The 13,438-nt window shown below is 41.6% G+C and overlaps 1 protein-coding gene across 1 annotated transcript in view; it reads right to left on the reverse strand.

Annotated features, from left to right (window-relative positions):
• Positions 1–401: 401 nt before the first annotated feature.
• BRD10 (bromodomain containing 10) overlaps positions 402–13,438 on the reverse strand; it is a 75,060-nt gene continuing 62,023 nt past the window's right edge. The window contains exons 6-8 of the mRNA XM_069764429.1: positions 12,643–12,758; positions 11,712–11,875; positions 402–4,214 (exon numbers count right to left, since the gene is read on the reverse strand). Coding sequence (XP_069620530.1) covers positions 982–4,214; positions 11,712–11,875; positions 12,643–12,758 — 3,513 coding nt within the window. The 3' untranslated portion in view covers positions 402–981. The remainder of the gene's footprint in view (positions 4,215–11,711; positions 11,876–12,642; positions 12,759–13,438) is intronic.

Below are 13,438 nucleotides of genomic sequence, written 5' to 3' on the forward strand. Positions count from 1 at the left end.
GGCCCCATCAGCCCATGTGTCTGGATCCCATTTTGTGGGGGATTTTGGACGTATGCCCCAACGGGGAAACAGAACACAATGTGAAAGCACCCTTAGACTTCAATGCAAGCCACAAGTGAAAAGTCACATGTTGCTGCTAAGCAATTACATGACTAAATAAGAGCTCTAAAATGGTCAATGTGCCATCAAGTTATAGAAAATTTGCACAGATGTTTGTGGCACGACTATGCTAAAAATTGCTATTGCTTGACAAATAGTGTAGCCCCAGCCTTGGTCTTCTAGAATGTAACTTCGTTCAGTTTAGTACACACAAGTTTTCATCATACAGTATGTAATCTGGCTTCTCCTAGGTATATATTATCTCATTAAAAAGTCTTACTTTCAAGAAATCATACAGTAAGAATGATTGCATAACTTTTATTTTCTACAAGCAGACTAGTCTGCATTAATGCTAAACAGTACACTTCTGAAAAATACTAAAATACTTAAAAAAACTATATACATTATGTAAACAAAACATAAATAAGACAATATTCTTTATACAGAATATTTAGTAAAGAATGTTAAGGGTAAAGAATATGTACAAGTTTACAATTTTGCTAAAACCCTTTAAATTCATAAATATTTACCCCCCTCAAACTAAAATTATTTTTTATTACAACCTGTAGAAAGACAAATACTGTTCTAGATAAACTGCAAAAATATTCAAATAGAAGTGCAAATAGCTAGACTATCAATGGCAAACTATACTGGCTGATTAAAGTGAATCATCATTCACTTAAAGCAGATTGCCACACTCTGCTCTACTTATGTGAACCTAGGAAAAAAAAAAGGAATAAAAACAAAAATTAAACTACAACCAGTAAGATAACTGCGTAAACCGTACTTGATGAAGTGCATGTGAAACATTTAAAAAAAGCTGTGTCAGTTTATCATTTCATTAAGTGCCACAATATCTACCTTTTCATTGTATAACCTCATTTAGGATGCTACAGTGTGCCGCTTTTCTGGTGAAGACTGATTGACAAAAGAGGCAGAGCCTGTCATGTTGTTCTCTGAAGCAGGTACTAGATTGGCAGAGGATTCACTCACATTTGAAATAATTTGCTCCTTGACAGATATACTCTTAGGGAATTGCATTACGTTACTTGGTTGTGGGTAGCTGCCCTGGAGTATGCATGGAACGATGCGAGGTTGAGGTACAGTGGTTAACGAAGGGCATGTTGAAATCCTTTTGACTGAAGATACAGGACACGGAGACACAACTCTAGATGTCATATTTACATACTGAGTCATATTCTGTACAGAAGGTACCAATTTAGGAGCGGCCACAGAATACATATTTAAAGGTTGTTCGGAAGTCGGCACTGGTGCCACATTTTGCTTTAAAGGTTGTTGCACTGCGGTGTTATTCAGGAGAGAATGACATGTTTGCACACTATTGCCAACTAAAGATCCTTGTTTAACATTTGAGGATAAAAGCAGAACATGACTTCCTGCCCCAAGACCTTGAGGAGGAACAATTAAACGTGTACCATTAATAGTAATCTGAGTTCCAGGTACCAATGGCGTGCTAGTATTAATAACCAGTTTCTGATGGGTACAGTCATTCAACTGGGGCTTTAACTGGGTGACGGTAGTGGATGAAAATGGCGGTAAAGCATGATAGGAAGAGTCGACGGAGCTGGCTTTACATAAAGGAGGCATTAAAGGAGAATTCAATACCACCTGTGGCTTGGTGGCATTTGTTGAGAGAATTTTAGGAAAGATTTCTGAGCTATATTGAGTTTTCTCCATTCGTTCCCTAATTACTGGCGGAGATGCGGCGGTCATTGGAGGTTTTAGATGTGAACTGTCCTCTAGACAAGTGGTTGTTACAGGTATTTGCAAAGAAGATAATGCCTGTTTTACCTGTCCAGTCATTTGTGTTGACAGTAAAACTGATGATGAAAGATGTCCAGTTTTCACAGTTGATAATGCTACAATACTCCCTCCATTTGAGGGGCACAAAAAAGGTGGCAAAGGCTTTGAAAAGTCTCTTCCACTAGATGGAGTTGTGCCCGGCTTTGCTGTGGCCACCACAGTACTTTTTGCAGCAGACTTTGCAACAAACACAGTACGTAAACGGTTTGAACTTGTAACTTGTCCATTTTGCCCTTTTAACTTAAAATTCTCTACAGAGGAATCAGCAAAGTCTGTATGACTATTGTCAACTCCCTTACCCAATGTTTTTTGTAAAATAATAGGTAGGATATTTTTCATACCACTAGTGGAATTGACAGTGGTCTGTCCTATAGTTAATCCAATCTTTACATCCTTCACTTGAGACACAATTGGTGCAGAACTTGTCTTTATTGATGAAGTAATGGTGGAAGGTAGTAAAATAATTTGTGGAGACTCAGCCGGCTTGACATAGGTTTTGCCAATAATATTGGGAGAAGCCAGTTTTGAGCTTTGTAGTGCAACATTTGTGCTTGATGAACTAGTCGGAACTTGAGTGTTTATAAAAACAAATTTTTGTGGGGTTACTGCGGATGTTGTCAGCATGCCTATTTTTGGAGTATTTGGAGATGAGAGAATAGGAGGGGGAGAAATCAGCAGAACCTTATGGAGGGAAGATCCGATACATAAATCACCCTTTGAAGTAGTAGTGTCAGGCTGGACTACAGAAAGACTACTTTCTGCTTGTTTTAGGTCTGTGATCTTGTTTACAGCACTACCACACTGTTCACCACTGCTACGAGTAGGAATATTAGTAGGAATATTTAAAGCAATATTTGTCGTAGCTTGGGAAACTGTAGGTCGATGAACAGTGTTGACTATATTAGAAGATTGCATGGACTTTTCTGTAGTTTTACATATCCTTGAGCTAGGATACTGGACTGGTGTCGACGTAGTGTTTATTTCTGTCAGATAACTTCTGTCACCAAAAGCTGATAAAGTCTGCAGGCCAGAAGATTGAGGTACTGGCGTAGTATTGGAAGAAGCAGAGGTTTTAGATCTTGAGACCAAGAATGACTGAAGCTGTGGGGTAAAAGTAAATAGGGAGTTTGATACTGGAGTAACTTGTTCTTGGCTTGGCTGCACTTTCACAAGCCCTGTATTGCCACCCCTAGTTCTTACAAGAATTGACTGTGAATCTCTAATGCATACAGTTTTTAATTCCTGTTTTGCTTCAGGTATATCTGTCTGTGATGCACTGGATACATTTACTATGTGGCTAGCCATAACCGCTTTGCTTATATTTGGTGGCACACCTCCAGAGTCAGACTGAACTGCTGGTGACCTTACAGATGATGGCACTGATATAGGCAATTTAGCTGTCAAAATGGAAGTACTACTTTTACTTGTTTCACAGGGTGATACCGTGGAACTACAAGCAAAAGGTACGGCTGGTTGGCAAACAACACCAGCTGAACACGTGGAATGTACTGAACTTTTGTTAAATGCTGTGACAAGTTGTGCAGTTTTCTCTGCATTTATATAACCTACAGAAGAAGACATTGGTGACAGAACAGCAGACTTCATAATGTTGCCAGATGCATCTGGCTGGGCATGGTGGTTATCACGTCTGGATAGCGTTTCATCTTTTTGCTGGATAATTAGGTTTTTAGGCAGAATAAGAACCGGTTGCATTAGTTTCTCTCCCGTTTTAGTATCTACTACAGGTTGCACCTGATTGTTAACAGGGGAGTTCTGTAGAACAGGGATACAGTGTCCATCTGGGAGCTTGTATATCATCTGTAATGGAGGTTTTAAAGAATTCTGACAAGGCAGTGCAGACTGTAACGGGAATAAGTCTTGACCATTTTGAGACATGGGTTTGTTAACAGACTGTGCAAGTTGGCTCGTTAAGGTCACTTTATTCCCAAAATTTTTAGCTAGCAAAGCCTGTATTGGTTTGCTCCTTCTAGCCGCTTCTAGGGGTGAAACACACATGACATCCGCTGTTATTTCTGTAGCATCCAGTTGATTTTGCTGCTGGTTTTCTAAGCATGTTATTCGGTCCCTGCCTTCCAAGGAGGAACCAGAGATTTCATGAGAGCTTAATTTTATTCTTTTTTGTTGGCAAGTGACATTTTCTTCATTATCTGTGTAAATATACTGTCTATTCAGACGTTTACAGCTTCTTTCTGGCAATTCTTTTAAAATTGACTCTTGCCTAGCCATCTTGGTTTTGCCACATATTCCAATCTCTGAATACACTAGCTTCTCTGTAAAACAAATATAGAAAAAAAAACAAAATCAATACATATTACTACATTTTATATGATTATCCAGAATACAGATTATGTATATGTAAAAGTATCTGCCAAATCTTAGAGGTATTGATGCAAAAATAACACTTATTTCTGTGGCTCCACCTCTACCAACTCCCACCTCTTAGAAAATGGTCATCCCCCAGTCATCGTTTTGCAACACAAGTTTGTCAGCAACCATTACTAATGAGAAGAAGCTTGTTCCATGTTTTTACAGCTCTATTTCATATTCTTTATTGCAGACAGACACAGGCAAGTAAGGCTTCTTAGCCATTTCAGTGACTTTCATAGAGAGGACTTGCTTGAGCTTTCACAGCATTTCATCACCTTAGACACCAGAATGAGGTGTATAGCAAAACAGTGAGCAATGGAGCCCCATTTTCCTCAGACAGGGTCTCGAAAGTTATGGCATACTGGCATATTGTAAAACAAAACAAAACAACAAAAAAATTGCTTCTGGGTCAAGATATACAGAAATCACTGGATCTGTGAATACTTTAGAATTGCATTTAAGGCACATTTGCAATATTACAGATATTCAAATACATTATGTAAAACGCCACAGCTTAAAGTTTAAGCTCTTATGTTGGAAAATGGTAATGAAATCCTTTATTGTTCTGTGTCCAACTTATGGAACCCCATGATCCTGTATATTTGACCATTTGGTGATATTGGGCCATATAATGTCCCTGTTTGGTTGAAACCACACTAAGCGGCGATAATGTTATTTTAAATGTTTTGAAATGTATTTGTTGTAGGTTTTGGTGTGCAATAATAAAAATACTTGTTAATTTGTTAAAAGGTGATCCCTGCTTTTGTGCAAGTCTTCTTGTTCTTTGATTGTTTCATTGATTTTTTTTCGAGAAAACAATGTCAGAATCACCGGGATCCGTTGAAGCGTACCAGAGTTATAACCTCATAAAAGGACAATGGTCAGAATTGTAAAAATTGGCCTGGTCATTAACGTGCAAACCACCCTTGGGGGTAAAGGGGTTAAAGTATGTAAGTGAGCTGTTACGATCTATGGGCCAGACATGGATCTGCATGAGAATCTGCCTCCAGAGCGTATTTTAAATGAAAGGGGGCTGTTACGAGTATGAGACATGTAATGACTGACAGTCTGCTTTCCTGATCTACATGTCTCACACTGGTAACAACCAGTTCCATTTAAAATAAGCCCTAGAGCCAGACTCTAGGACATCTATGTTCGGCCCGAAGAGCTTAACAGCTCATTTATACATTAAGAAAAATGTGGATTGCTCTAGAATAAAACATCAGATTACATCTCAAGGTATACTTTTATTCAACTTTGCATGACCTATATGCCCATATAATTGGCTGACAAGGGTTGATCCTACTGACAGATTCTCTTTAATGACCACATCTTGAGCCTGTGTCCCTTATCTTTTGACATCTTCATCACTGCCGCAGACAGCGAATTGAGCTCCATGCAATCTTTAGACTGTTCTAGTAATTATTCGGGGTGCCGCTAAGGTTGTTGGAAAACCCTTTTAGTATACTGCATAAAAATATAACCTCTCTATCAAAAACACCCAAGAATGGTGTAACCTAGGCCATTAGAGAAGTTGGTATTAAACCCTCAGGCATTTATCCTATCAGAAAGGCTAAAGGTATCGTCACACTCAGCAACTTTACAACGAGAACGACAACAATCCGTGACATTGCAGCGTCCTGGATAGCGATCTCGTTGTGTTTGACACGCATCAGCGATCTGGATCCCGCTGTGATATCGTTGGTCGGAGCTAGAAGTCCAGAACTTTATTTGGTCGTCAGGTCGGCGTGTATCGTCGTGTTTGACAGCAAAAGCAACGATGCCAGCAATGTTTTACATGGAGCTAACAACCAGCTACAACGATAAGTGAGTCGCCGTTACGTCACTGGATCGCTCCTGCATCGTTCTGGTGTTGCCGTGTTTGACGTCTCTACAGCGACCTAAACAGCGACGTTCCAGCGATCGGCTCATTGTCTATATTGCTGCAGCGTCGCTGAGTGTGACGGTACCCTTTAGCCTCCTTGTCCCTTATCAGTCCTCATCTCAATGGATAGATCTGAATAAGTGACCAGTTGGTGGATAAGGATGCCATAGTTGAAAGCCTCATTTAAGCATGTATTCCTAGAAACCGGTTTTCCGTAACTGCAGATTATCTACAGTGTGTCCGTAAAGTCATGGTGCACTTTGACCAGTCACAGGATCTATTTATAGTTTACAGGAGGGCAACAAAATTAATAAAGGGGATGGGAGAACTACAATACCCAGATAGATTAGCGAAATTAGGATTATTTAGTCTAGAAAAAAGACGACTGAGGGGCGATCTAATAACCATGTATAAGTATATAAGGGGACAATACAAATATCTCGCTGAGGATCTGTTTATACCAAGGAAGGTGACGGGCACAACGGGGCATTCTTTGCGTCTGGAGGAGAGAAGGTTTTTCCACCAACATAGAAGAGGATTCTTTACTGTTAGGGCAGTGAGAATCTGGAATTGCTTGCCTGAGGAGGTGGTGATGGCGAACTCAGTCGAGGGGTTCAAGAGAGGCCTGGATGTCTTCCTGGAGCAGAACAATATTGTATCATACAATTATTAGGTTCTGTAGAAGGACGTAGATCTGGGGATTTATTATGATGGAATATAGGCTGAACTGGATGGACAAATGTCTTTTTTCGGCCTTACTATGTTACATTTTGGTGCCCTTTCTCTGACCCAATCATATCAGACCTGTTTATGAGGAGAGATAACAAGAACCAATCAAACAACACAAACTAATTTAATTGATTATATAGATCACCAGAATATTTACACAATCAAAGATATCAAAAAATACAGACTCAAAGAGATCAATTAAATCCCTTGAGGAAGCGAGTGTTTATACTCGCGAAACGTGCGTCAGGTTTGCTGTCACATCGTGGACAAGAGGAGACAATATGGGTAATTAACCCTTGATTTATTGATGTATACCTTATGCTACTTATGTCTGATACATTGTAATGGTTTTTAGCAATGCATGCTAGCGCTAAACATGGTGATAGTTATAGGTGGAACGGATTAGTCTTGGTACAAACAAGTGACTAACTTATTGTCCTACCTGTTTAAGTTACATTGCTTGTGTGCATTGCTTTCTACATGTGTATCTAATTATTTAGCATAATATGTTGTCCTGATCGACCCTGTGACTGTTACCCCCTTTTTTGGGGGGGGGGGGAATCACACTATTTTATCATATCCTATTATATGTGTACTAGCTATTGAACCCGTTCTACGCCCGGGTGGCGAGCATTTATATTGGTATATGGTCTCCATCATGTGCTGCTGCCATCCTGCGCCCGTTCTGTCATGTGCTGCTGCCATCCTGCCTCCGTTCTGTCATGCGCTGCTGCCATCCTGCCTCCGTTCTGTCATGCGCTGCTGCCATCCTGCGCCTGTTCTGTCATGTGCTGCTGCCATCCTGCCCCCGTTCTGTCATGCGCTGCTGCCATCCTGCGCCCGTTCTGTCATGCGCTGCTGCCATCCTGCGCCCGTTCTGTCATGTGCTGCTCCCATCCTGCGCCCGTTCTGTCTTGTGCTGCTGCCATCCTGCGCCCGTTCTGTCATGCGCTGCTGCCATCCTGCGCCCGTTCTGTCATGTGCTGCTCCCATCCTGCGCCCGTTCTGTCATGTGCTGCTGCCATCCTGCGCCCGTTCTGTCATGTGCTGCTGCCATCCTGCGCCCGTTCTGTCATGTGCTGCTGCCATCCTGTGCCCGTTCTGTCATGTGCTGCTGCCATCCAGCACCCGTTCTGTCATGTGCTGCTGCCATCCTGCGCCCGTTCTGTCATGCGCTGCTGCCATCCTGCGCCCGTTCTGTCATGTGCTGCTCCCATCCTGCGCCACTATTGTATTATATGCCCCCCATAAGACGCTCCAGTGTGTATGCCCCCGTATGCTGCTGCCATATAAAAAAAAAAAAATACCATACTCACCTATCGTCCGGCTCCACTGCAGGTGTGTCTTCAAGAAAATGGCGCCGGAAAGCGCGGACTGCGCAGGCGCCGATTCCGGCAGCAGGAATCGGCGCCTGCGCAGTCCGCGCTCTCCGGCGCCATTTTCTTGAAGACACACCTGCAGTGGAGCCGGAGTGTGTCTTCAAGAAAATGGCGCCGGAAAGCGCGGACTGCGCAGGCGCCGATTCCGGCAGCAGGAATCGGCGCCTGCGCAGTCCGCGCTTTCCGGCGCCATTTTCTTGAACACACACTCCGGCTCCTCTGCCTGTGACTGGACTCTGTCACAGCAGAGGAGCCGGGAGACGGAGCCGCACGCAGCGCTGGAACGGAGGACAGGTGAATATACTTACCCTCCCTCCTGGCGCGTCCACGGTCCCTGACTCTCCGGTGGAGATCGCGGTATGCGTTCAGTGCTTACGCATACCGCGATCTCCTGGGAGCGTCACTCTGTGGGGGCCAGACTGCGCCGGCGCTTGCGCCTGCGCAGTCTATAAAGGCTTCGGACAGAGTGTCGCTCCCAGCGTTATATTATAGATTTGTATTTAGTCTATGTGGTAAATATCTACCCTTAATAAAATATTTATATCTTGAGATACATTATGACTTAAGTTCTCCTCATATTTAACAAACTCATTTAACCCCTTAGTGACGGAGCCAAATTTTTAAAATCTGACCAGTGTCACTTTATGTGGTAATAACTCTGCAACACTTCAGCAAATCCCAGTGATTTTGAGACTGTTTTTTTCGTGACACATTATACTTTATGATAATGGTAGATTTAGGACAATATGTTTTGTGTTTATTTATAAAAAATATCAAAAATTTGAGAAAAATGTTAAAAAATTAGCAATTTTAAAAATTTGAATGATTATCCCTTTAATCCAGATGGTCATACCACAGCAAACCATTAATAAATAACATTTCCCACATGTCGGCTTTACATCGGCATCATTTGTAAAATGTTATTTTAATTTTTTAGCATTTTAGGAGCTTTAAAAATGTAGCAGCAATTTTACATTTTTTCAAGGAAATTTACAAAATTCATTTTTTAGGGACTTATCCATGTTTGAAGTGACTTTAGGGGTCTCATATATTGGGAAACCCCCAAACGTGATACCATTTTAAAAACAGCACCCCCTGACATATCGAAAACTGTTGTCAGGAAGTTTATTAACCCTTCAGGTGCTTTACAGGAATTAATGCAAAGTGGTATGACAGAAATGAAAATGTGTCTTTTTACCACCTAAATGCCTCTAACTTCTGAACAGATTACTACAGCTGTCAGACTCTAAGGCCGCTATTTGGTCATGAATTGCCACGGCAAACATCAGGACCACAAAATCATGATCTGAGGGCACCAATTGGGATAAAGAGGAAGCCCCCACACTCTGTTAACCATGTATAATGATGTAGTCACTATTTAGAGCAGCATCTAATGGGTTAAACAGATTTGGACGGTGCAAACACTGATCGTGGCTGATGCAAGTTATCAGCTATAGTGCACAGTCAACAGCTGCTGGATTGTCACCTGTATGGGGAGGCTATTCTCTTATATGTCAGGTCAGTTAAAAGGCGTATTGGCTGTCATTAAGGGGTTAAACTGTTGCTGAGCCCCCAGTCAAATTAACCCCTGATATACTGAACTCTGATTAATACACTGCCAGGTCTGTGACATCATGCAACTACAAGCTTATGCCAGCTGTGTGGTTTTCCATACCAGTCGAGATGTGGAAGGTACAGTGGAAAGTTCAGTATGCTTTATGGCTCGCTAAATTCAAATCCGTGACCAAAGTGCTACGTGACTATCGGGGCATTTATAACGATGCACCACCACATAGGAATAACATTACTCAGTGGGATAAGCAGTTGAAGGAAACCGGCAGTTTGGTGGAGAAACCCCGTTCTGGTAGGCCATCAGTCAGTGACGAGTCTGCAGAGGCTATATATTTCAAAACACTGACCGTCACATCCAAACATAGACTAAGTGTGAACAGGTGCTGAACCTAGAGTCGCCAACTCGTATATAGTCAAGTAAATAAGGCAGCACACTGCAGCGCTAAAACATGCAAACATGAAACACGAAAATTGAACTGCATTACTGCACTAGAAATATGAAAAATGAGAGCGTTTAGCGCATAAAATGCAGAGGCTATATGGAATAGCTACCTAAGGAGCCCTAAAAAAATCTGTGCGTGCGTGTGCTTGACAATTATACCCAAGCAAGACTACAGTTCAAAAGATAAAGAAACGTCTCTGTTTTACGGGGTACAAATTGCAGCTGTTGCACGCTATCAAACTGGTGGATAGACCCAAAAGATGCGCGTTTGCTACCGATATGCTTCATGAGATCAGAGATGATGCAAGCTTTTTGCAGAAGATTGTGTTTAGCGATGAGGCGACCTTCCATAAAACAGAGAATCACAGACGTTATTCACTCTGTTACACCAGACGTCTTTACCCGTGTGTGGAAAGAACTTCACTATCGTTTAGATGTGTGTAGGGCAACAAATGGAGCCCACATCGAACTGCACTGAATAGGTATAAAACTGGGAGAATTTTTCTCTTATTTGGAGCAGATTTCACATTTCTATCGGTTTTTGTTGCTTTCCAGTGACTGGTCAAAAGTGCACCATGGCTTCATGGACACACTGTATTTCTAGCTCAAAAACTAGTTTAGCCCTGTACCAATTGCTGTAGAGAAAGAAGAGATTTTGGTAGCAGTGATGTAGTTTCTTAGCTGAACCTGCTTTATTACCCAGATAAGTCAATGAAGTAGTTGAGCATTTTTCAGAGAGACCTGTACCGAGACAGAGCGATCGATATTGATAGCATCATTTAGCAGGCAAGGATCTGGGCAGTGAGTGCTGGGTGTCAGCTGTCATATCAGCTGAACACCCAGCAGCGATCACACACACAGCTCCTGTGTGCGAGCGATCGCCATGACTTATATATACACTTTCTCAGTCGGGAAGTACTTTCTAACCATGATGTGTATATATAGACTTCAAATGTCAAGACGGGGTTAAATGTAATGTCAAGCTCAAAAAAAAAAAAAAAGCGAGGCCACGCCCCTATCTGCAAAGGGTCACTGTGACGTGGTGGGATGGCTTTTATGTTTTTTGGTCAAAAATATGCTCCTGGCATGATCTAAGCAGGCCACAGTTGCTGGCGGACCTGAAGGTCGTCATGGCAACCATCGGGCAGTGGAGTTGATCAGAAGGCAGAGGGAGCTCCCTCTCCCCCTAAATGGCTGTGACAGCCTGGGATCAGCCGTCATGGAAGCCGAGCTCCCGGTTGCTATTACCCTGAAGTGCTTAATGGGTATGTAAACTTTTGAATTGGATTTACTTTATTGCTAGGATTTGTTTCAGGATTTAAATAAAATGAAATAATGTATACCTTATATAAACTCTTAATACAAGCATACAACCAAAACTCTGAATTCTTACCAAGAGAGCCTTTTTCCTGAATTTCCTTTTGACAGGAAACAAATGTTTTTGACGGAGACTTTGTAGATTTGTTAGTTTGACACTCTTCATTATATGATTCCCTGGTAAGATTTTCTGAATTTGTCAGTTTTAAGAAATCATCGTAATCTCTTCTGAGGCGTGCCCTGCAGAAACACAGAAAGGACAATGAAGAAGTATAATTAAGCCTTAATTACATTTCAGTACAATGAATTCTTACGTCGCACAGTCCAAACACAAACATAATACAATAATTATAATCAATAAAGCACTTTTAAAATAAGGTTTTGCTAGCTGGGAGAGGTGACACAGTATCTATCCAGCATGTCACCGCAAGTATGCAATAAATGTGCTTACATGATCACCCACTTAAGCTGTAAATACAGGGAAATCGGCAGTCTGTATATAATGACTGCAGGCTTTTCTTTAGAGCTGGGAAATCCTTTTTTAGGATTAATATGAACAGATGGGATCACTTAGCTTCAGGTATCTCTAGCCTACTAAAGGGTCACAAAATAATTTTCATTTTCTACTGGCATAGAGAGATGGGATAGAATTGAGAAAAGTAAAAAAAGCTAAATATTCTGTTTTCATTTACAAGGGAACATATAAAAACGATATCTTTACAGCAACCTAATTTGATGTACAGAAGCACAATAACTCTTTGGTGCCATATGGAGAATGCTCTGGTGCTCCTACTAAACATAATGTATTAAATACTTGTGGGAAAGAATATGGCGCAGTTCTTGTGGCCTGCAGTGCTAAATAACTATATGTCTATTTAGAAATGGGTAAGTAAATACTCTGTTAGACATGGTTGCTCTGCTTGACTGACCAAGTGACTTCAATCAATTATTTTTAGGGAAAAAAAAGCGGCCTTTAGACATGAATGTAATTATAGAAACATTATTACCGGTTTTTCTGAAAAGCTTTTTGCAGCTTTGGTTCCCATGGCAACAGCTCATTTAACAGACGTGTCAAGGTGCTGTGTAGCTCTTTCACACCTTGTCTCCTGACGTGCCACTTTCCCTAAAACATTAATACAATAGACACTTGTTCTAAAAGTGGGTTCATCTAGTCTTCAAGCTCTCAAATACATATACGGTATATAGCTACCCATCTCATGTATCACAGTGGATAGCTGTCCATCTAAAGCGCAAGACATACAGTCACAGCAGAAGGAGTTTGCACCCTTGAAATGGCTCCAGAAAATAATTGCTTTGTGTGTATTGGAACAAAAAAAAAAAAGCAATTTGGACATTATTTCACACTACACTCCAAAAGTGGGCTGGACAAAATTGTTGGCACCTTTGCAAATTTGTGGATAAGCAACTTAACCTTGTTTCAAGCACGTGATGCTCGTTCAAACTCACCTGTGGCAAGTAACAGGTGTGGGTAAAATGAAAATCACACCTGAAACCAGATAAAAAGGGGAGAAGTTGAGTAATTGTGTGTGCCACACTAAGAATGGAAAACAAAGAGGAGAAGAGAACTGGGAGGACTGGATAAGGCCGGAGTCACACATGCGAGAAACTCGTTCGTGTCTCGCATGTGAAAAGCAAGCTCTGGCGCCGGCACTTGGGAGCAGAGCGTGGGCTCCATGTGTTGCTATGTGGCTGCACGCTCCGCTCCTAAGTCCCGGCGACAGAACTTGCTTTTCGCATGCGAGACACGGATGTGTTTCTTGCATGTGTGACTCTGGCCTAATA

Source organism: Ranitomeya imitator, chromosome 1 (genome assembly GCF_032444005.1).
Source record: "Ranitomeya imitator isolate aRanImi1 chromosome 1, aRanImi1.pri, whole genome shotgun sequence".
Classification (NCBI taxonomy): Eukaryota; Metazoa; Chordata; class Amphibia; order Anura; family Dendrobatidae; genus Ranitomeya; species Ranitomeya imitator.